The sequence below is a fragment of the Sceloporus occidentalis genome, unplaced genomic scaffold, assembly GCF_023333645.1.
Source record: "Sceloporus occidentalis isolate IW3139 unplaced genomic scaffold, rSceOcc1.0.p SCAF_7, whole genome shotgun sequence".
Taxonomy (NCBI): Eukaryota; Metazoa; Chordata; class Lepidosauria; order Squamata; family Phrynosomatidae; genus Sceloporus; species Sceloporus occidentalis.
The window spans coordinates 95,377,643-95,400,248 of NW_028316987.1; the positions used below are offsets into that span (position 1 = coordinate 95,377,643).

Consider the following 22,606-nt stretch of genomic DNA (forward strand, 5'->3'; position numbering starts at 1 on the left):
TTTACAACAGCAGGTATGTGACTGGGATTACAATGAGGAAGCACTGAGAGAAATGAGAGGTGTGGAGCCCCCAAACTTGAAATCCTTTCTCCACCATGCAGGCCACAGAGAGAGGGAGTTTTCCTCAAGATGATCCTGGCAGTACAGACGGTGGAAGTAAGAGCATTGTCTTAATTTTCTCTCTCTTGTATCTTCTCTGTCCTTTAAATTCAGGGCAGGCAGTGAGCTGCACAGTGCCTCTGGCCTTGTATTTCTTTGAGGCCTTTCTGTGATCTTTACTGCATGGTCAAAACCATTTCGGGCGTGATACAGGAAAAGGCAGGAGAATTTTGCATAGTACTACATTACACCTTGGTTTTGAGGGGGTGGCTTTCATTTTTCAGTGCTTGCTCATGTAACACGTCTGCAGCGTGGGAAGTATAACAACCTAAAAGCTCTCCACAGTGACCTCCTCTATAATGTATACTGTGACTCTGAGAGCATCAAACACAGACTGTGAGGGGAAATGGGTACAACTGTTTACTGCCTCCTTCCTTCAGGTATATTTTCTCTTGGAATTTTTCTGCTTAAGGTCAAATTATAAGTTTGATTTATTAAACATGCCCATATACCACTTGTGAATGTTCAGAATGTTGTAGCAAAATACTCAAAATTTTGTGAACCCTGTGACCTCTGATATCTGCCAAGTCTTCGCATGCCTATGCGTTAACGCTGAATTTTGTAGTCATCAGATGATTGTCATGCATGTGGCACTAAAGCCTTGCTACCATCCAATGAGAATCTACTGGTAGCACTCCATATCTCCATGCATGGATTCATCCAACCATGGTTTGAAATTGTTCAACCCCCTAAAAAAATAAATCCGGAAAGCAAACCTTGATTTTGAATGTTGCACTACAACTCTGGAGACCAGGGTTCAAATATGAGCTCAGCCATGGAAACCTGGGTGACCTTGGGTGCGTCACATTCTCTCAGTCTTAGAGGAAGGCAAAGGCAGAAAACCTCCTCTGAACAACTCTTGCCAAGGAAACCCTTGATAGCCATAAATCAGAAACAACTTGAAGGCACATAACAACAACAACATGCCATTTTACTACGCCACTGTATATAATGGAACTTGAGCATCCATGGTTTTTGGTATCCACAAGGGGTCCTGGGAGCAAACCCCAATGGATACTAAGGCCCTACTGTACTTTATTTAAACAGATATTGATTTATACATGTATTACTTTATTATTTATTACTTTATCCTCATTTATTACTTTATTATTGCAAAGCCCCTATTCAGGCAGGGTGCAGAGCACTATTCTCTTGCTGTGCCACTCCATCCAAAAATCTCCCAACAATCCAGGAGGGCCTGTTGTTATTCCTTTGTACCAGTAGAAAAGGGAAGAAGGGGGAAGGCAATTCAGACCATGAAGATCTTGCTGCTCTGGGTTCATGGGGAAGGCAAAGGTAGGTGCACTTCATTTGGGATTGCACCCTCCTTTCTTGCCCCCATCCTGACCTGCTGGTTTTCCATGGTATGAATCATCTCCTCCCTCCCTTCTCCACCAGTAAGTGACAGCAGCAGAGCCCCCTCTTGGGTATTGATAGCTGCCAAGCAGTACGAAACGGGGAGTGTGAACCCACACACCCTTGTAAGATCTTAGCCATTGTTTGGAAATAATGTTTGCCTGTTATTGGTGAGTATATACACTGCCATAGACTTTTGTTCTGCAATTGCTGCCACTGCTTTTTCTAAGTTCACAGTTTTTCTAAGACACTGGTTTAATTGCCTGCTCGGGGGGATCCTGGGCTTCCAAGCCAGAGTCTACCAATGCTCTGGCATTAAATAAACTGCTGGGTTCAGTCTACTAATAGACTTGAGCCATGAATTAATTTTTGTCCCTACACATCTTTCCCATTTCAGCATCACTCTTGAGTACTATGTTCACCCAACTGTCCTCTTTTTGGCTGGACTTTTGATTCTTAGGGACCTCGTGGATGAAGCGAAAGATTATCACCTCATGCCAGAGCGCCAACCACACCTTCCGGCTTTCAAAACCCGTCCCCGCTGTTGCACCTCCATTGCAGGCCTGATCTATGCTGTGGGAGGCCTCAATTCTGCAGGTATCTTTCAATTCTGTTGTCTGTCGCGGATGTATTCTCAAAAGCATGAAAAGTTGTCTCTCTTGTACACATAGAAAGAACACAGGCAAGAATTTGCAATGGTATTTGCCCATTTTAAAGTGTTAGGGGGAATTATTTTACATGGAAACACTTGTGCAGAATTGGTGGATTTTGTGCAAAAAACACACAAAGGTTCTGGAAACATGGTTCTGGAAGCAATTTTGGCTTTTTAAAAAAAGTGTATTTTTTCACAGAATAATTTCACAAAATGATTCGAGATGTGCAAATACCACTAGACAACTAGACAAATTAATATTTTCTTCCCCACTGGGGAGAAAACTACGAAAGTTATCCACCCCTACAGGCAAGGTTGAAGTAGTCAAAGATTTACACCCCTGCTCTTTATACACATCTGGACTTAAACAAGAAACCTTAAATATTGTATTTTTGTGTGGATGCAGATTAATTTAAGTGTGTAGAGCTCAGGTTGCATGTTGGGGATAATGCTGTTTACCTTCTTATATGAAAGATAAAGAAACAGACTGGTTATCATATTGATTTCTTTTACTGTCTGCAGAAAAAGAGTGGGATAAAATGGTGAAGGGGTGACCCAGCCTATACTGTACTTATCTTTTTCATTTCCATGCTTAAACAATTAAGCATGTGGAAACAATTACAATTGGATTATGATCAAAAGGCTCCTCAAACCCTAAGAATCACAATAATGTAGTGAAAAATTGGAAGTTGGTGTTGATCCTTCCATTTGCTGCTTTCTTTAGTGACCTGTCTCATAAATCTTAATGAATAAATCATCAGATTTTAATTCTGTAATGATAATTTGGGATTCTAGCTGGTGCATGAAACAGGAGAGCGCAAAGAGGGTAACCCTGAAGCAACATCCCATGAAGTAAAAAAAAAACGACGTATAGTATTGTTGGAAAACAATATCACTGAGATGAACAGTTATAATTACACAGGCAAAATTTAAACATCATTGTATTAGAAATGAGTATGGTATGAGTACAAGTAGAGACTTTTCCCTAAAGTAATATCTGCTACCTCACTGCAGGAAGCCATTTTTTAGGAAATAATGGACTAAACAGAGATGGTTGCTCAATGATGATCTTTTGTATTTTGAACAAGATAGCTGGAAGTTTAAATCAAGAGACATGATTCTTAAGGCAGAGATCTTAACTGGTCCACTTATATGCAACTTAAGGACACATAAAATCAAGACTAGAAATGAATTTTATTTAGAGTTTCTTTGGCCTGTTACAGACTGCCAAAATAAAGCTGCTTCGGGTCTCTTTGAAAGTATGCTGTTTAAATGATGCATGGGTCCTAAGAGTCCGGAGGTCGCGCCAAAGCCACACTCCATTCCTAAGCACCAGAGTGCAGCTTTTGGTGCAGCTTCTGGATTCATAGGATGCAGGCATCATTTAAACAACATACTTCCAAAGAGACCTGAAGCAGCTTTATTTTGGCAGTCTGCAACAGGCCTTGGAACGGGTTGTTTATTCTCGCTGTCTTGAGTTTCTTGAAGCCAATTCCATCCTCGATCCCTTTCAGTCTGGTTTCCGCCCAAGGCATTCCACAGAGACAGCTCTCACTAAGATCTCGAATGACCTTTTACAGGCCAAGGCTAATGGCCTTTACTCTGTTCTCATCCTTCTTGATCTGTCTGCAGCCTTTGACACTGTTGATCACTGCCTTCTAGTTGACATACTCTCTGACCTTGGGTTCTCAGACTCTGTTCTCGACTGGTTTCGATCTTATTTGTCTGGCAGATCCTTTGCAGTGGTTGCAGGCGGTCAGACTTCATCCTCTGTTCCCTTCTCTGTTGGAATTCCCCAGGGCTCTGTTCTGGGTCCCCTTCTGTTTTCTCTCTACACACTGTCCTTAGGAAAACTCATTAGCTCTTTTGGCTTTTCCTACCATCTGTATGCCAATGACACCCAGCTGTATCTTTCCGCCCCTGACCTTTCTCCAAGGCTTGATAAACAAGTCTCGTCTTGTCTCACAGCTGTCTCACAGTGGATGCGCTATCGGCGTTTGAAGCTCAACATGTCCGAGACGGAGCTTCTTGTCTTTCCTCCTAAGTCCGCCCTTCAACACTCCTTTTCTGTCTCTGTGGACAACATTTCTATTCAACCAGTCCAGCAAGCCCAGTCTTGGTTTTATCTTTGACTCTTCTCTGTCATGTATCCCTCAGATCCAGATCACAGCCAAGGCTTGTAGATTCTTTTTATACAATATTGCCAAAATCCGACCATATCTCTCTGCCTCTACTGCCAAGATCCTGGTCCATGCCCTAGTGATCTCACGACTTGATTACTGTAACATCCTCCTGGCTGGGCTTCCTCTTTCTCACCTCCGTCCTTTAATTTCTGTCCAGCATTCAGCTGCACGCATTATCACTTCCACCCACCGCTCTGACCACATCTCTCCTATGTTGGCATCCCTTCACTGGCTCCCACTCCCTTTCCGCATTCAGTACAAGCTCCTGCTGTCGACGTTTAAAGCCCTCCATGGGCTGGCCCCTCCTTACTTATCAGACCTTCTTTCTCCTCACCTTCCCACCAGGGCCCTCCGTTCTGGTAGTCAGGGTCGGCTGTCCCAGCCCAGGATTTCCTCTGCCCCATCTCGGATTCGCCTGTTTTCCCTTGCTACCCCTCACTCCTGGAACCTTCTTCCCCCGCAAGCAAGGGCCATCACTTCTTTAACCAGCTTCAAAACTGAGTTGAAGACCATCCTGTTCAGAGAAGCTTTCCCAGGCATTGCATAATTGTCACTTACTATTTGATGTTCTTTTGGTGCCTGTTTTCTCGAACCATTTCCTGTATTGCTATGTACTTTATATGTATTATCGTACTAGAGAGGCAGGCTAGCTCCAACAGGCCTCCCTGGAAGAAGATTAACCATCCATTATGAAGCCAAGCCCTCCCTCCAGTCCATCTGCCTTGGTCCAGGCCTCGGAGGTAGAGAGGAACTGCTGGACCTCATCCCCTTCCCCACCACCTTTCCCTTCTCCATTTGCGTCGTGTCTTTTTAGATTGTAAGCCTGAGGGCAGGGAACTGTCTAATTAAAAGATTGTATGTACAGCACTGTGTAAATTTACAGCGCTTTATAAATAAAGGTTAATAATAAATAATAATAGAGTTATGTAAAGACAATGACCATGTACAGTCGGCCCTCTGTATCAATGGATTCTGCATCCATGGATTGAGCCATCCACGGCTTGAAAACATACTTTTTAAAAAATCCAAAATGGATTTTTTTTCCCGTTTTATATAAAGTATGCCATTTTTGTACCATTGTATTTAAGGGGATTTGAACATCCATGGATTTTGGTATCTATGGGGGCCCACTGTAGAAGCAATAAAAGGGAAAACCATACTACAGGAATAAATTGCAACAACAACAAAAGCCCACTACATTACAATAATGTTACAGGATGCTACAGTGTTCTGATTCTTAATAGATAAAAAAGGGAGAGACAACTGTGAAGTCAAAGGTTTTCATGGCTGGCATCCATAGTGTTTTGTGAGTTTTTCAGGCTGCATGGCTGCATTCTGGAGCAATTTATTTCTGATGTTTTGCCAGCATCTGTGGCTGGCATCTTCAGAGGTTGGTGGCATGGAAGTGTGTGGAGTATGTACACCTGTGGAACCCATGTTTGGGAGGAAGTGGTTTTTTTAAGTTATTGATGTAGATAGTTTGTGTGTTGTACTGTGTTGAATGGTACAGCTTAGAGATGTGTTGAAGATATGCAAGAGGCATTTATGTCTGGAACACGAGAGACACTGCACTGGGCCAGCCAGAAAAATCAGCAGTAGCAGAACTCTATAAACCAACCAGGGCACAGGGTGCTATTTGAAAACACAGAAATTCTGGACCATGCCAACAGCTACCAAGTCAGAATGCACAAGGAGGCCACTGAAATCTGCAAACACCTGGACAACTTCAGTGGAAAAAAAGAAACTCTGAAAGTAAACAAGGTTTGGCTACCGGTCCTGAAAAACACCAAAATCAAGACTCAAGACAAGCAAATGAACACCACCCAGGGTCAGGAGGTTTCCCCACAGGCAATGGATTACCAATTAAATAGACATAAATTTATTTATTTATTTATTTATTTATTTATTTATTTATTATATTTATTTGTATCCCGCTCTTTTCCTAGGACTGGGACTCAGAGCAGCTTCACAGCATTAAAAACAGTACAATTAAAAACATTAAAATAAAATTTATAAATAAATAAATATGTACATTAAAAAGAAATTAAATTATTACAATATTAAAAGAGATAGTTATTAATAGAATAAAACATATTTTAAAAAGATAAAACTATAAATAAGAGGGGGGGGGGGAAACTGTAACAAATTTTTAAAATGGTCCAATATCCCAGCCTGTCCTTATAGCAATTCCTTAAATGCCTGTGTGAACAGGTAGGTCTTCACCTGCTGGTGGAAGGCCATCAAAGAGGGAGCCATTCTGGTCTATTCCCTGGGAGATCAGGGAGTTCCAGGATCTAGGGGCAGCCTCCGAGAAGGCCCTCTCTTGCGTCCCTACCAACCATGTTTGTGATGGTGTTGAGACGGAGAGAAGGACTTCTCCAGAGGATCTCAGAGTCCGGGCCGATTCATACCAGGAGAAATGGTCTGCCAAGTAGTGTGGACCTGAGCCATGTAGGGCTTTATAGGTAATAGCCAGCACCTTGAATTGTGCCCGGAAACAAACTGGCAGCCAGTGAAGTTGTTTCAACAGGGGAATTATATTATCTCTGTAATCTGGCTCTGTTAACAGCCTGGCAGCAGCTCTTTGAACCAGCTGAATTTTCCGAACACTTTTCAAAGGCAGCTTCATGTATAGCCCATTACGGTAGTCCAAATGTGATGTAACTGAGGCATGTACCACAGTGGCCAGATCTGGTTTGGCAAGGAAGGGGCACAGCTGGTGCACATGTTTTAAATGTGTGAAAGCACTCCTGGTCACAGCAGGGACCTGGGCCTCCAGGTTCAAAGCTGAGTCCAAGAGTACCTCCAGATTGCGAACCTGTGTCTTCAGGGGAAGTGTGACCCCATCTAACACAGGCTGGATTCCCCAATCTGCCTTCCAACTGACCAGGAGCACCTCTGTCTTGTCTGGATTAAGTTTCAACTTATTTGCCCTCATCCAGTCCATTACTGAAGACAGACACTGGTTTAGGACCAGGACAGTCTCCTTGGATTGAGGTGGGAAGGAGTAGTAGAGTTGAGTGTCATTTGCATATTGATGACACCACACCCCAAAACTCTGGACAACCTCTCCCAGCAGTTTAATGTATATGTTAAACAGCATAGGGGACAACACAGAACCCTGAGGGACCCTCACAGGTCAATGGCCAGGGGGTTGAAGAGAGTCCCCCAGTATCACCTTCTGGGTTCGCCCCTCCAGGAAGGAACGGAGCCACTGTAGAACAGTACCTCCAAGCCCCATCCCAGAGAGGCAGTCCAGAAGGATACCATGATTGATGGTATCAAAAACTGCTGAGAGTTCCAGGAGAACCAACAGGGACACACTCCCCCTGTCCAATTCCCCGCGTAGGTCATCCACCAAGGCAATCAAGGCTGTCTCTGTTCCATAGCCAGGCCTGAAACCAGATTGAAATGGATCTAGATAATCTGTTTCATCCAGAAACCCCTGGAGTTGGCAAGCCACCATATGTTCCAAAACCTTGCCCAGAAATGGTAGGTTAGACACTGGCCGATAGTTATTCATTATTGTGGGATCCAAGGCTGACTTTTTTAACAGAGACCTCACAACAGCCTTCTTTAGGCAGGATTGAATTCTGCCTTGTAGGGAGGCATTGATTACCTCCTTTACCCACTCAGCCAGTCCCCCTCTGGCCTGTTTAATAAGCCAAGAAGGACAAGGGTCCAAGACACATGTGGTGGCTCATACCTCTCTCCCGAGGATCCTGTCCACATCATTAGGCTGCACAAGTTGAAAAGTATCCATTAACACTGGACAGACAGTAGCCAAGGTTACATCCACTGACACTGTCTTAACTGTAGCATCCAAGTCAGAGCGGATCTGAGTGACTTTATCTGCAAAATGCCGTGCGATCCTCCGAGTGGTCTGCATCCTCTGCTTGAGGGTGACTGTGTAAAAGACCCCATACCACTCAAAACAGCTCTGCAGGCCAGCTCCTTACAGATGCAATGCTGGTAGCAAAAAATGATTTCTTTGCTGCCCGCATTGCCACAGTGTTTGATCAGATTCACTCCGAGTCTTCCCCCAACGTCGCTCTAGTCTCTGTCTCATTCACTTCATCACCATCAACTCCCTGGAGAACCAGGGGGCTGGTTTGGCTCTACTCCGTGAGAGGGGACGCTCAGGAGCAATTGTGTCCACCACCCTGGCCATTTCCTCATTCCAAAGATTAGCCAGGGCTTCAACAGAATCACCTGCCGAGGTGGCAGGAAACTCCCCAATAGCCCTCAGGAATCCTTCCAGATCCATCAGTCTCCTGGGGCGGACCATCCTAATCGGTCCCCCACCCCTGCAGAGGTTCTGAGTGAGTCTAAACCTGACCAGATAATGATCTGTCCATGACAATGGAACTGTGGAGAGTTCCACCACACCAAGATCATCATCACCCCACCCAGCACAGAAAACAAGGTGCAGAGTGTGCCCAGTAGCATGAGTAGGGCTAGAAACTACTTGGGACAACTCCCTTCGCATATCCTCCACACAACACACCTCCCTCCAGGTTGTGCCATTTAAAATAATACAACACACAAACTAACTTCACCATTAATATGTAAAACCACTTCCTCCCAAACAGTGGTCCCACAGGTATATATACTCCACACGCTTCCATGCCACCAACCTCTGAAGATACCAGCCACACTTGCAGCCAAAAAGTCAGGAATAAATTCATCCAGAACATGGCCACATAGCCCAAAAAACCACAGAAAACAAGAGAGACTATTCTTGGGTTGGGAACTAAATTCTCATTTGGGCAGTGTCAGTGGGCCCTTGCTTATGGAAATCACTTTTTAAAATGTGAGCAGCAAATTTCTACGCAGGCGACTCGCTGAACGTGGTGGAAGTCTTTGACCCCATTGCCAACCACTGGGAGAAGTGCCAGCCAATGACGACAGCTCGTAGCCGAGTCGGTGTGGCCGTGTTGAATGGACTCTTGTATGCCATTGGTGGGTACGACGGGCAGCTGAGACTGAGCACAGTGGAAGTTTACAACCCAGAGACGGATTCTTGGTCCAAAGTGGGAAGCATGAACAGCAAACGAAGGTGTGTGTGTGTTTGTGTGTGCAGTAGAAGTTCAAGTCTGTAAGCTTGAAGGGAGAGCTTTTAGTTCTCCCCAAGATCAAGTGAAGTGGTAATGTGATCTGAGTGATGACAATTGATTTAGATATCCCACATTTTCCCTTGACTGCCCATTTTTTCCAGTGTTTTCCTAGAATCCTCAATTTGGAAGAGAGCCGAAGGGCCATCCAGTCCAACCTCATTCTGCCATGTAAGAAGACACCATCAAAGTACTCCTCGCAACAGATGGTCATCCACCCTCTGTTTGTTGTTGTGCCTTCAAGTTGTTTCCAACATATGGCCACCCTAAGGCAAACCTATCATGGGGTTTTCTTGGCATGATTTGTTCAGAGGAGGCTTGTCATTGCCTAAGGTCACGCAGTGGATTTCATGGCTGAATGGGGAGTTGAATCCTGCTCTCCAGAGTCGTAGTCCAACACTCAAACCAGTATTCCACTCTGGCTTTCTACCAGCCTCTGACCAAAAACCTCCAAAGAAAGAGACTTCGCCACCCTCTGAAGCAGTGTCTTCCACTGTGGAGCAACTCTTAATGTCAGGAAGTTCTTCCTAATGTTTAGGTGAAATTCCTTTTCCTGTAGCTTACGTCCATTTACACAGCAGAAAACAGGCTTGCTCTATCCTCAATATGACATCCTTTGAAATATTTAAACATAGCTATCATGTCACCTCTTTGGTTTAAAGCAAGTTCTTCTGTTCATGCCACAAACCTGGAACCAATGCCCTTTCCCTGTAGTTGTGAGCCAGCCTGCCAGAGAGGCACTGCAGTCCCTCAGCTCTACAGAGAGCACCTTGATAGCAAAATCCTCCAGGTGCCAAGAAAAGCCAGAGAAGCAGTGTCTCTACCAGCAACAGAATTACTGTGAAGTAAACACACTCAAACTGTGCTTGGTTGATATGATTCTGATGATTGAGTTATAGAAAGGACACTGCTCTGAAGCCAAGCTGAGTTGTAGAAAGAACAGTCCTCTGCAGCCAAGTTTCAAATTCCAATTCAAAAGTATTTGGTTTTCCAAATTAAGGGTAAATAAACTTTCTCCTTTCCCAAATCAGTCCAGGTCGGTTCCTTGTTGCTTCTTACAAGAAGGATCTGTTGTTACTTCTGTCTATTTTTAATCCTCCTGGGTTGATCTTCCATTTCTGTGCTTCAGTATGGGCAAATGCATGTCTTTCTAGTGAACTCCTTAACCATCCCCTGTTTGCTTGCAACAATGGCCATCTGTCGGTAGTTCTTTGATGGTGTGCTCCTGCATGGCGGGGAGTTAGACTGGATGGCCCTTGTGGTCTCTTCCAATTCTATGATTCCTTCAGTGCTTTCTTTAAAGTCCCCTCCAGGCCTTTAAATCAGGGATGGTGGGCTGGGGAACATTTTTGCTCTCTCCCAGATCTTGGAAAGCTACACATCCCTGCTAGCACTTCAAATAAAAATTCCCTCCAAGATTAAAAAAATTGCTCCTCCAGAAGCCAGGGAGCTGTGGTTTTACTTTTACATGTTCTCCACTCGTCTTCTTGAATGAAGCAATTTGGATGTTCTAAGTTAGGAGAAAAAAATATTTTAGAAGTGATGTGATTGGATGGGCATTTCTAATTTCTAAAAATGAAAATGATTTTGTAGCTTTAAGACAAGCCTAGAGGAATGGTTATATTTAATTCCACTCGCCAGAGGCTTCTGCATGCATGATTTGCCATGGAAAGCTAAATTTAAGAAAGATAGCCATTCTCAGGGCTATGTTAAGGTCCCTGAGCCCAGATATGGCCTCTGAGTCGCATGTTACTCAGCCCTGATTTATAAGATGGTAATTGGCACATTTCCAAACTGCTTTCCATCTTCATGACGGTGAGGATCTGTTCAAGTCGAGTCAACCTTGTATTTGACTAAAAGCCTTTGTAAGCCACAATAATAAAATACACGCAAAAATTGGGGTAGCCTAGTCCTCTGCACATTCCAGCACAGTAGCATTCAGAGTACTTGTGTAAATGGTTTTTTTTCCAGCCTTAGCAAACAAATCTGTTTTGTGTGTGACAAATGAGTCACAATCTGACAGTAATCAGGATATTTTCACAAAAGCACTCTCACCCCAGAGGCATGCCAAGATCTGTCCCAGGGATTTCTCCCTGGGATCTGTGATTCTTGGGAAGGTGAACAGTTTCATGGACAAGTTAAGGAGTTGTTTTCATATTTTTCACATATAAGTAGTAGGCGCTATCCCATAATTGTGTTACCCATTGTGAGAACCAATGTATACAACATTTTCATATGTTAAGCTGATGTTGTATATGTTGATATTCTTCTGCATCTGGCAGAGGTGAAGAGGAAGCACTTTGCTGCTTCATAGCATGCCACTCTTGGCTCACTAGGAGGCAAAAGTAGACATGTAGTGTTGGGTCTAGACTTGACAGCGCTTTAGAGTAGTGCTTCCCAAACTTTGGTTGTCCAGAAGTTTTGGACTTCAGCTCCCAGAATTCCTGACTGTTGGCCAAGCTGTCTGGAATGTCTGGAATTGAACTCCAAAACACAAGGACCAAAGTTTGGGAATGACTGCTTTAGAATAATCAGTGGGCCTTTAGTCCTGCTTACCTTCTCTTATTGATTTCATTGAGCCTTCTCTGAGCAGAGCAAAGTCTAATCTAAACCCATGTGAACCAGAATTGACTGAAGAGAGATAAAACCAGTCATTTAAAGACCTTGTTTAACTAAAGCTTATCAGTCACCAAACCAACCCACCTAATAACAGTAGGAATTTATGGCTTGTTTTCAGTGCCATGGGGACAGTAGTACTGGATGGACAGATCTATGTTTGTGGCGGGTATGATGGCACCTCCTCCCTCAACTCGGTAGAAGCATATTCCCCTGAAACAGACAGGTGAGTATTTCTTCGTCTCCAGCATCCTCCTGTTACGCTTTACCAGTAAGCAATTTGAAGCGTTCTTTTTCTGTCACCTGGCACTCATTTCTCTTCCCTTGTTGCTATCTTCTGAAGGTGGACTGTAGTGACTCCAATGAGCTCCAATCGCAGTGCGGCCGGCGTTACAGTATTTGAAGGCCGGATCTTTGTCTCCGGTGGTCACGATGGACTCCAGATCTTCAATAGTGTGAGTGCTTGTGGACAGATCTATCTTCTGATTTACATTGGAGAACTTACCTGTTTATTTGCTGCTTTATTTCAGGGGTTTGGGGGAGGTTGTCCTAACTTTATATTAGCCTTATGATCGCCTTAACAAGTAGGCTAACATAAGAGATGCCATGACCAAAGTAAGGACTGGGTAGTAATTTGAACATACAAGCCCCATCTTGAAAATACAAAATGCTGCTCTGTGGACTTGCTGCAGAGAGTGTTATTTAGAAAATGCACATTTCCTGTTCATTTTGAAGAGAATGTTCCAAAGTTCCTTTTCCTGTTCTTGCCTTATTTTTTCTAAGCCAAATTGTATGATGGATTAGTTATGACCTATAGAGCCCTATATAGCTCAGATCCAAGTTATGTGAAGGGCCATAATCTCCCAGGTGAGCCCGAGGTTGTTTTGAGATGTTCTGGGGAGGCCCTTCTCTGTATCAAAGAGCTCTGGTTCTACAAGAAACTACAGTTCTCAGAATTCCCTAGCACTGAGCCAGGGCAGTTAAAGCAGTCTCAAGATGGATTATTTTTGCAGTGTGTTTTGGTCCTTTGATGCAAGTTCAGAATCCCCAAACTGCACTAAATGTAATCTCCTTCAAAGGTTCCAGCATTCAGAAATTCATTGCATTTCCTCTGTTGTTTATTTCAAAGTGCTGGTTATGACCTACAAAGCTCGTCCAGACTATCAGATCGACTGTATCTCCCTATAGAAGCCTACCCGCATTTTAAGATTTTTGGGGAAAGGCTTTCTCTTGGTCCCACCACAATCACAGGTGAGGACTTGGAAGAGAGCCCTTCCAAAGGCTACTCCCAGGCTATGGAATTATCTGACAAGAGAAGCTTAGTTGGCTCTCTCTCGCTGCTCTCTTTTTTCTGTTAGGCAAAGAACTTCTTATTTAAACAGGCCTTCAGCTTTTAACTGGTTAGTGCAGTCAGGAAGTTTGGGAGCTGAAGTACAAAACATCTGGAGAACCAAAGTTGGGAAACACTACTTTAGAGTATGGTGTAAGCCACTTTGGGTGCCATATAAATTAAATACAGTGGTCCCCCGGGTTACGAAATTAATTCGTTCCGCTGCCCTTTTCGTAACCCGGAAGACTTTCGCAAGCCGAATTGCCATAGGCGCTAATGGGGAAAAGCCGCGATTTGGTGTGAAATCGCGCCGAAAAGCACCAAAAGTTTTTTCGTAACCCGAAAAAACTTTCGTAACGCGGAACAGTTTTTTTAAATAATTTTTTTTCGTAACCCGGGAATTTCGTAAGGCGGCGCATTCGTATCCCGGGGTACCACTGTACATAAAATCAAGTAAATATTTATTTTGTTCTTTCTTCACAAAAAGAACTGTGTGGGTAGTAATGCTGATCAATTTTTAAAAATCCCAATCCAAAAGCCAGAAAATATATAACTGTATATACTCATGTATAAGTCGACCTCATGTATAAGTCGAGGGCAGTTTTTGAGGCCAAAATCATGGATTTTGATATGACCCGTGGATAAGTCGAGGGCATGTTACAAAAGATCTAAAGGGGGAAACAAAGCACCACTTCCCGCTCTACATCTCTCTCTCTCTGAACCTCTCACAAGGGTTACTGTATCAGCATAGGGAAACAAGTCTGGGTGCATACATACACACACACACATACCTCTCTTGGCATTAGCATTTCCAGACTCAAGGCTTGCAGAAAAAAAGAAGAAGACACCAGCCTTGCCTTTAACCCCAGCATTTCCTGACCCATGGCTTGCAGGGGGGGAAAGAAGGACCCCAGCTTTGCCTTTAACCCCAGCATTTCCAGACCCATGGCTTGGAGGGAAAAAGGAGGACCCCAGGCTTGCCTTTAACCCCAGCATTTCCAGACCCATGGTTTGCAAAACGGGGTCCAAGCCTGGGCATGCTCCCTCTCTCTGCATCCTTCTCCCTTCCCTCAGTAGCTGCTTGTTAACTCCAGCTGCAAGGGAGGGCTGAAGGATCACACACACACATACACACTCGTGGAGAGAGGAGAGGCTGCCAGCACCGGGACTCAAATGGGTACTGTTTACTTGGCTACAGAGGAAGGTGGGCACTTTTTAAATGAACTTTATCAGCTGTAGTAACCTATTGACCCTTCCATAAGTCGATCCTTGATTTTGGAGTCCATTTTGGGGCATACATTTCTCGACTTATAGTTGAGTATATACGGTACATCTACCTTTTCCAGAAGGATTTGGCTGGGTGCAGTTCCTTGTTCAGTGTGTGTAGGTCTTGGCAGCTTTTTAAGAAGCTCAAAGGTTCCCTAAGGATAGATGGTTCTAGGAGGTTTGCAAGTCTGTTCCCATTCCTACTTGATCTCTCCCATTTTCCCTGCTTTCATGTCCTCTTCTGGCTTCCTCCTCTTTCTCTGCAGGTAGAATACTACAATCACCACACGGCTTCATGGCATTCTGTGGCCAGCATGCTCAACAAGCGCTGCCGGCACGGAGCAGCCTCCCTCGGCAGCAAGATGTTCGTCTGTGGCGGTTATGATGGTTCAGGCTTCCTCAGCATCGCCGAGGTGTACAATTCCATGGCAGACCAGTGGTACCTGATTGTGCCCATGAATACCCGGCGCAGTCGCGTCTCCCTTGTTGCGAACTGTGGCCGTTTGTATGCCGTAGGGGGCTACGATGGACAGTCCAACCTGAGCTCTGTAGAAATGTACGACCCCGAAACCAACCGCTGGACGTTCATGGCCCCCATGGTGTGCCACGAGGGAGGGGTTGGGGTGGGATGTATACCTCTCCTGGCAATGTGACCTGGCGAGGCAAGACAGGGTGGCATATGGTACGCAGTGCATGCAAGCCATAACTGCCAGGGGCAAGAGAGAGCCCATTGTTCATGAAGGGACAGCTGACAGAGCAAGACATCCATTCTACCAAGAGAGGTACATCGCATTTCAAGGTGCTTGGAACGTTGTCCATTCGAAAAACGCACAAAACGTCTCACTCAGTGGAATCACGTCACTGTGATGTTGGTTCCACAAGTTTGACAGTTCAGGCTACGTGAATGAAGGCTGCCTCCCTCTTTCTCCATGCTCTGCCAGGCTTCCAGCCTCCTTTGGTCATTCCCGCTCTTGCCCTTCCTGATGCTACTACCCTTGGTCTGTTTGTGATTGTGTCAACAGGTTTGTGCTGGCTTTGTTAGAACAGTGAGGTGTGTGGTATGAAGCAGACGTGGGAATCGTGGAAACCTCCAGATGCTGTCAGACTGGGAGTCCCAGCAGCCCTAGTCATCATAGCCGCTGGTGGGTCATGCTGGAGTTGCACTCCAGTAACATCTAGAGGGTCACAGGCATCCCACCCCCCAAGGTATGAGAGAGAAGGTAATATTCTATTGCCATTCCTTTTAAAGCTGAAGAGAGGGAGTTTGCTTCTCCTCAGCCATGTAAACACTATGGAGGCAAGGAAATTGGTGTGTGTGTGTGTGTGTGTATTCAGCACATGTCTAATGCCCTTCCCACACAAACAAGACGGTTTTTTTTGCCCTGGTAATGTCCAGTTCATGAGAAGAAAACAAAAGGCTTTAAAAAGCGCACCATGGCCCTTCCTCTACCTGACCATGAATGTACACCTGTATATCATTGGAATAGCAAGAGTTTACCTGGTTATCGCCAGCCTGTTCTCCTGAGCCACTTTAGACCAGGAGCATTCTTTTTTTCCTAGCAGGAGGTGACCCAGAATTTGGCTTCGAGGTCATTTCCTATTACTTTCCTGGCAACACAGTAGACTATGGTTGGCTATCCTCATGGCCTCTCTAATTCCTGTGTTGGCTGGTGGTGCAATGTTGACTGAAACCAAAATATCTGTCGTTTTAATGCCTGCATGTTACAACCATATTTGCAATGGAGGAAGAAGCAGGGTAGAATTTTGGAAGGAAAAAATAATTATTTTGAGATTATCCTTGGGCATGAACACCCTTAAAGAAAAGGTTATCTCATATTTTGGTGAAGTGTTAGGAAGAAAGTGTGCTGGTGCAATTTTTGCTGGTGGAATATGAATGATCTTCACATCATGGCTTTTGTGTGCTGTGACTTTTTGAGCCTGTTTTGACAGCTGCCATGAAATGGATGTTTTCTTGCTTCTGGGAAATTACACAGTCAAGAGAGACTGGTCATGGATATATAAAGATATATGAAATGGCCCAAAGCCTGGGCCATCTTGAGCATGCATGCGTATGTTCTCACATGCATTTGCTGCAGAGTCCCAAGAATGAATGCATAAGCGTGTTAAGTTTTGGGGTTTTTTTCCCCAGACCAGGATCAATCACTTCTTGGTAGCCGTTTCCAGTTTAAAAGCAAAATAAATATTGCTCTGTGTTTTCTCAATGTCGTGTCAGCTTGTTTTTCAGTTTGACATCCTACTTGCTCACAGGACTGAGCTTCTGCTGCTCCCTTTGCCTGGGTTCATGAGATTTTCCCCATAGCTGGATGTCAAATTGAAAAAAGGGTTGCTGCATTCCTCAAAAGTGACAGCATCAAAGCCAAATGTTAGGGATGGGGGCATTGACCACTGAAGAGGGACACAGTGCAGAGTCAGTGGCCTCCATATTCTTTAGTACTTCACTACCTGAAAACCTGCCACTCCCTTTTTGGAGGGAAAGATCAAAAGGGCCAGGTGAATTATTTGGATCTGCCCCTCTTTCTTTTCACCTTAGAAGGGCTATTTTCCTGCTTCTGAGTTGAGGGAGATAGATGGACTCTTTCCTCACAATGGCTGTTTCCATGTTTCTGAGATATTTCCCTGCTTCTGAGTTAGAGGGATAGATGGACTCTATCCCTTCTTCACAATGGGTTCATGGCTCATGGAAGTGCTTGTCTAACTCTAGGAAGTATGATTACCATGTACAGTGTGCACCTTTGAGCATGGGCAGGCATTTGTCATGAAACATACCTGAGCACCATCTTGTCATCACTATTTAGAGCATCAACTATCTCCAGAGCAGTTTTGAGTGGGGAAGGAGGGGGGGGTTGGCTTTCAAAGGCATGTAATGCCATAATCTGGTTCCCAGTAGAAGTGATATAGAGAAGTGCAAGGTTTGCCGTAAAGTAAAGGTGAGGAAAGTGCGACCTGCCAGCCACATGTGACCTCCAAGCCTCCCCATTGTTTTTGACCCTAAATGCTCAAAACATCAAAACAGAGATGAAGAATACAAAAAGGTCAAGCAAGGCCTTGTGTCACTTGTTGGCACAAACCTCTTTTGGAGGGCCAGAAACATGGCAGAGGATGTTTGAGGGTGCATTTGTGGGCAAAAAGAAATGAAATTTGGGGATGGCTTCCAAGGTCCTCTGGGGGGCTAGTAATGCCGCCTAATGTCCAATAGTTTCCCATATCTGCCAATGAGGGAGGTTGTGAATGGATGTTGTACATTGGCTGAATGCACTTGGTATTCCCGCAGCCTATTCTGTGCCTCTTTTGACAAGCTCAGCAGTATGGGTTTTCACACTACAAAACAAGAGGCGTTGAACCTCCAGGTGCAACCACAAATAATGACCAGGTACCAGCATTGAGAAGAGTTTCAGACCATGCTGGTACGCCTCTCCACGCAAGTGCAAATGGCCAGCAACTTGGATTCATGTAAATAATGTACGTAAAAGTCTTGTCTGTTCCTGTGTTGGTTGGTGGAAGCTTGAGGCAGAGGATAAAGAGCAGGAGGTGGCAAGACAGCTCTTCTCCTTGTTCCAAATATATTTAACTTGAAATTTATTTCTCAGCTGGTCAGTAATTTTTTTCTATCCTTCCTGTGAATGTACGTTATCTCCAGATGTTTTTCCCAGCCTGTTCCCTCCCTGGCCGTGTTCACACGAACCACGGAGAATGTGCAGAACTACAGGGCTATTGCATCCAAAGGCTAGTTCTTCCATAACCCTGGGTATGAATATGTATTAAAATCTATTGTGTAAACGCAGAAAAAAAAATGTTTGGAAGCCGCCCTGTGTGGCATATGAGCCAAAACCATTCTTATCACTGCCAGTGTAAAAGTCTAAGTGTCATAAAAAACTGATGTCCTTATCCAACGGCAAACATTTTCACGTGGAGCGTACATGCTGGAACAAAATGCCGCCATCCGGTTCCATAGCAAGTAAAATGTATTTGTGCTCTTCAAAATGTCATTTTTTTTTTTACTACGGTGGGTCGCATTTGAGCCTCCTTGTTGCTGTAGGGTTTCCCTTGGGTTTGTACATGTGGATGTCTTATATGTTTACAGATACATATATATGTATATATAGATAGCGGATCTGTGTATAAAGTTAATGCATAATATGGGTGTATCTGGATTTCAAGTGCACATGGTTTCTTCACCAGTATGTCTCAGGCATGTGTTTGCAGCATCAAGCCAAACAAACTCTATTCCTCTGTGTACCAGTACTAATGTGGGATAAATTGGGGTTTAATGAAAAAAGAAAGGGTTTATTGTGAAATCAGAGACTCACATGATAGTAATTCAAACAGACGCATCATGTAGAGCTAACTGAAATAGAGGTATGGAAATGGGATAGTGGGGATTGATGGTTGTAAAGGGGGTGAAATTTACATGTCTGAAGAACAGACCATAGAAAATGGGATTTGACTCAGACAAAGTTTGAAAGAGACTGGCTGCATCCAGACTGGAGAAATAACCTGGTTTGGCACCGCTTTAACTCTATGTTGCTCAAGGCTATGGAATTCTGGGAGCTGGAGTTTGTTGTGGGCCCAGAGCAGAGCTTAAGGAAGGAAGGCCCCCACAACAAACTCCAACTCCCAGAATTCCATAGCCTTGAGCCAGAGCAGTGACAGCAGTGCCAAACCAGGTTATTTCTCCAGTCTGGATGCAGTCAAAGTTAGCAAGGAGTACTCCCTATGCACACTCAGGACTAGATTTGAGACTGATATTTATACCTGAGATGCTAGCCTCAAGGGTTGTGCTGGACAATTGCTAGCAATGTAACACAGACCTGAAGGTCTCAGGGGTCAACAATGGGATTACAGACTGGTTGATGGCTTTAACTTTAGAGTAACAGCAATTAGATTAGGATAACCCCAGGATATCTGTTCAGAAAGTTGGCTGGGAACACAAAGGTGTAGGTAGGTAGGAGATAATGGCTTCCTAGCCTTGGTTTAATGAAACCTCTTTTGTCTGCAGTGTAAGAGCGAATGCAGGAAGCCTGGGGGAAGGATAGAGCAGTCAGCAAACCCATTCAGCTTTCATTGCAGCCTTCCCTGGGTCTTACACATGCCCTGTGTCTACAGTCCTTTTCTTGTGGGAAATCTCCCTATATGTATTCCAAAAGTCATTGTGGCTTCTCAAACATGCTTGGCTCCAGGCATGAAAATATGGAGACCCCAAATATAACGCAGGGTATGCTGACATCAGGTGCTACCAATACACATTGGCATTCTCTAGCCAGTATCTCATTGTGCAGTGATCCAAATGCTCAATAGTCACTTTGGTGGCTCCCCTACATAGTAATGTAATAACAACCCTTTGGTGAATATGAATCTTGTGATAATTGCTCAGTTTTATTTCCTGGAGATGTAAACCTTACAGGTTTCTGGCCCTTCACTGAATTAAGAAAGCTGACAGAAAATCAACTCCAAACAAAAATCCGTCAGTGATCTCTTTATTGGCCAACCAAAATGTGCAGTATACTTATTGCATTTTGGTTGGCCAATAAAGGTATCACTGGTGGATCTTTGATTGGATTTGTTAAAATTGAGATGTGATGCTGGAGAAGAGTGCTGAGGATACTGTGGACGGCCAGAAAAACCAACCATGGGACCTAGGAGAGATTAAGCCCAAACTCTCCCTAGAGGCCAGGATGATTGTTTAGTTTATATGCCAACTTTCTCTCAGGATGGGACCTGAGGCAGCTTCCAGAACAACAAAGGTAGAACAAAGAAGGAAGAATGGATAGATTCAATTAGGAAGGCCACTGGCAGCAAAGCCTGAGCAGAGCTGTGGATGGATGGATGGATGGATGGATGGATGGATGGATAAGTTGGAGGATAGGAGAAAAAAGGTAGACTGTATACCAGACACCAGTCACAGAGGCTGTGGCCCTGCAGAGCCATTGAGGATGGGGTCTTGGAGGTGTCTCATCCACGGCGTTGCTGTGGGTCAAAATCTACTCAAAGGCAGTTACCAACAAACCTAACTCAAGGTGAAAAGACCTCCTCCAGGGATGGGAGCCCTGCAGCCTTCCAGATGTTGGATTGCAACTCCCTTAAAGCCACAACGAGCGTGAGGAATGCTAAGAGTTGCAGTGCAGCCAAAACTGGGGGAGCCAATGATTTCCATTCCTCTCATGAGTCTTGTTCCATCTATTACTTCTATGCTGCCTTTCTCCCAAAAGGGACCAAAGGTTATTATTATTATTAACCTTTATTTATAAAGCGCTGTAAATTTACACAGCGCTGTACATACAATCTTTTTAATTGGAAGGTTCCCTGCCCTCAGGCTTACAATCTAGAAAGACATGACGCAAAAAGGAGAGGCTAGTGATGGAGGGGAAGGGGAGGAGGTCCAGCAGTTCCTCTCTACCTCCGAGGCCTGGACCAAGGCAGATGGACTGGAGGGAGGGCTTGGCTTCATAATGGATGGTTAATCTTCTTCCAGGGAGGCCTGTTGGAGCTAGCCTGCCTCTCTAGTACGATAATACATATAAAGTACATAGCAATACAGGAAATGGTTCGAGAAAACAGGCACCAAAAGAACATCAAATAGCAAGCGACAATTATGCAATGCCTGGGAAAGCTTCTCTGAACAGGATAGTCTTCAACTCCGTTTGAAGCTGGTTAAAGAAGTGATCAGGGCCCTTGTGTCTCACGGAGGAAGAAGGTTCCAGGAGTGAGGGGCAGCGAGTGAAAACAGGCGAATCCGAGATGGGGCAGAGGAAATCCTGGGCTGGGACAGCCCACCCTGACTACCAGAACGGAGGGCCCTGGTGGGAAGGTGAGGAGAAAGAAGGTCTGATAAGTAAGGAGGGGCCAGCCCATGGAGGGCTTTGAACGTCGACAGCAGGAGCTTGTACTGAATGCGGAAAGGGAGTGGGAGCCAGTGAAGGGATGCCAACATAGGAGAGATGTGGTCAGAGCGGTGGGTGGAAGTGATAATGCGTGCAGCTGAATGCTGGACAGAGATTAAAGGACGGAGGTGAGAAAGAGGAAGCCCAGCCAGGAGGATGTTACAGTAATCAAGTCGTGAGATCACTAGGGCATGGACCAGGATCTTGGCAGTAGAGGCAGAGAGATATGGTCGAATTTTGGCAATATTGTATAAAAAGAATCTACAAGCCTTGGCTGTGATCTGGATCTGAGGGATACATGACAGAGAAGAGTCAAAGATAAAACCAAGACTGGGCTTGCTGGACTGGTTGAATAGAAATGTTGTCCACAGAGACAGAAAAGGAGTGTTGAAGGGCGGACTTAGGAGGAAAGACAAGAAGCTCCGTCTCGGACATGTTGAGCTTCAAACGCCGATAGCGCATCCACTGTGAGACAGCTGTGAGACAAGACGAGACTTGCTTATCAAGCCTTGGAGAAAGGTCAGGGGCGGAAAGATACAGCTGGGTGTCATCGGCATACAGATGGTAGGAAAAGCCAAAAGAGCTAATGAGTTTTCCTAAGGACAGTGTATAGAGAGAGAACAGAAGGGGACCCAGAACAGAGCCCTGGGGAACTCCAACAGATAAGGGAACAGAGGATGAAGTCTGACCACCTGCAACCACTGCAAAGGATCTGCCAGACAAATAAGATCGAAACCAGTCGAGAACAGAGTCTGAGAACCCAAGGTCAGAGAGTATGTCAACTAGAAGGCAGTGATCAACAGTGTCAAAGGCTGCAGACAGATCAAGAAGGATGAGAACAGAGTAAAGGCCATTAGCCTTGGCCTGTAAAAGGTCATTCGAGATCTTAGTGAGAGCTGTCTCTGTAGAATGCCTTGGGCGGAAACCAGACTGAAAGGGATCGAGGATGGAATTGGCTTCAAGAAACTCAAGACAGCGCGAATAGACAACCCGTTCCAGAACCTTAGAAAGAAAGGGAAGAAGAGAAATCG

The 22,606-nt window shown here is 44.7% G+C and overlaps 1 protein-coding gene across 2 annotated transcripts in view; it reads left to right on the plus strand.

The window, feature by feature from the left end:
- Window positions 1-18,832, plus strand: part of KLHL18 (kelch like family member 18) — a 37,772-nt gene extending 18,940 nt beyond the window's left edge. Inside the window, exons 6-10 of one of the 2 annotated variants that reach the window (XM_089533793.1) lie at window positions 1,976-2,112; window positions 9,172-9,409; window positions 12,202-12,306; window positions 12,424-12,535; window positions 14,943-18,832. In XM_089533793.1, the coding sequence (XP_089389919.1) occupies window positions 1,976-2,112; window positions 9,172-9,409; window positions 12,202-12,306; window positions 12,424-12,535; window positions 14,943-15,329 (979 nt within the window). In that variant the 3' untranslated portion in view covers window positions 15,330-18,832. The remainder of the gene's footprint in view (window positions 1-1,975; window positions 2,113-9,171; window positions 9,410-12,201; window positions 12,307-12,423; window positions 12,536-14,942) is intronic. The other variant, XM_089533795.1, reaches the window with a different exon arrangement.
- The last annotated feature ends 3,774 nt before the right edge of the window (window positions 18,833-22,606 follow it).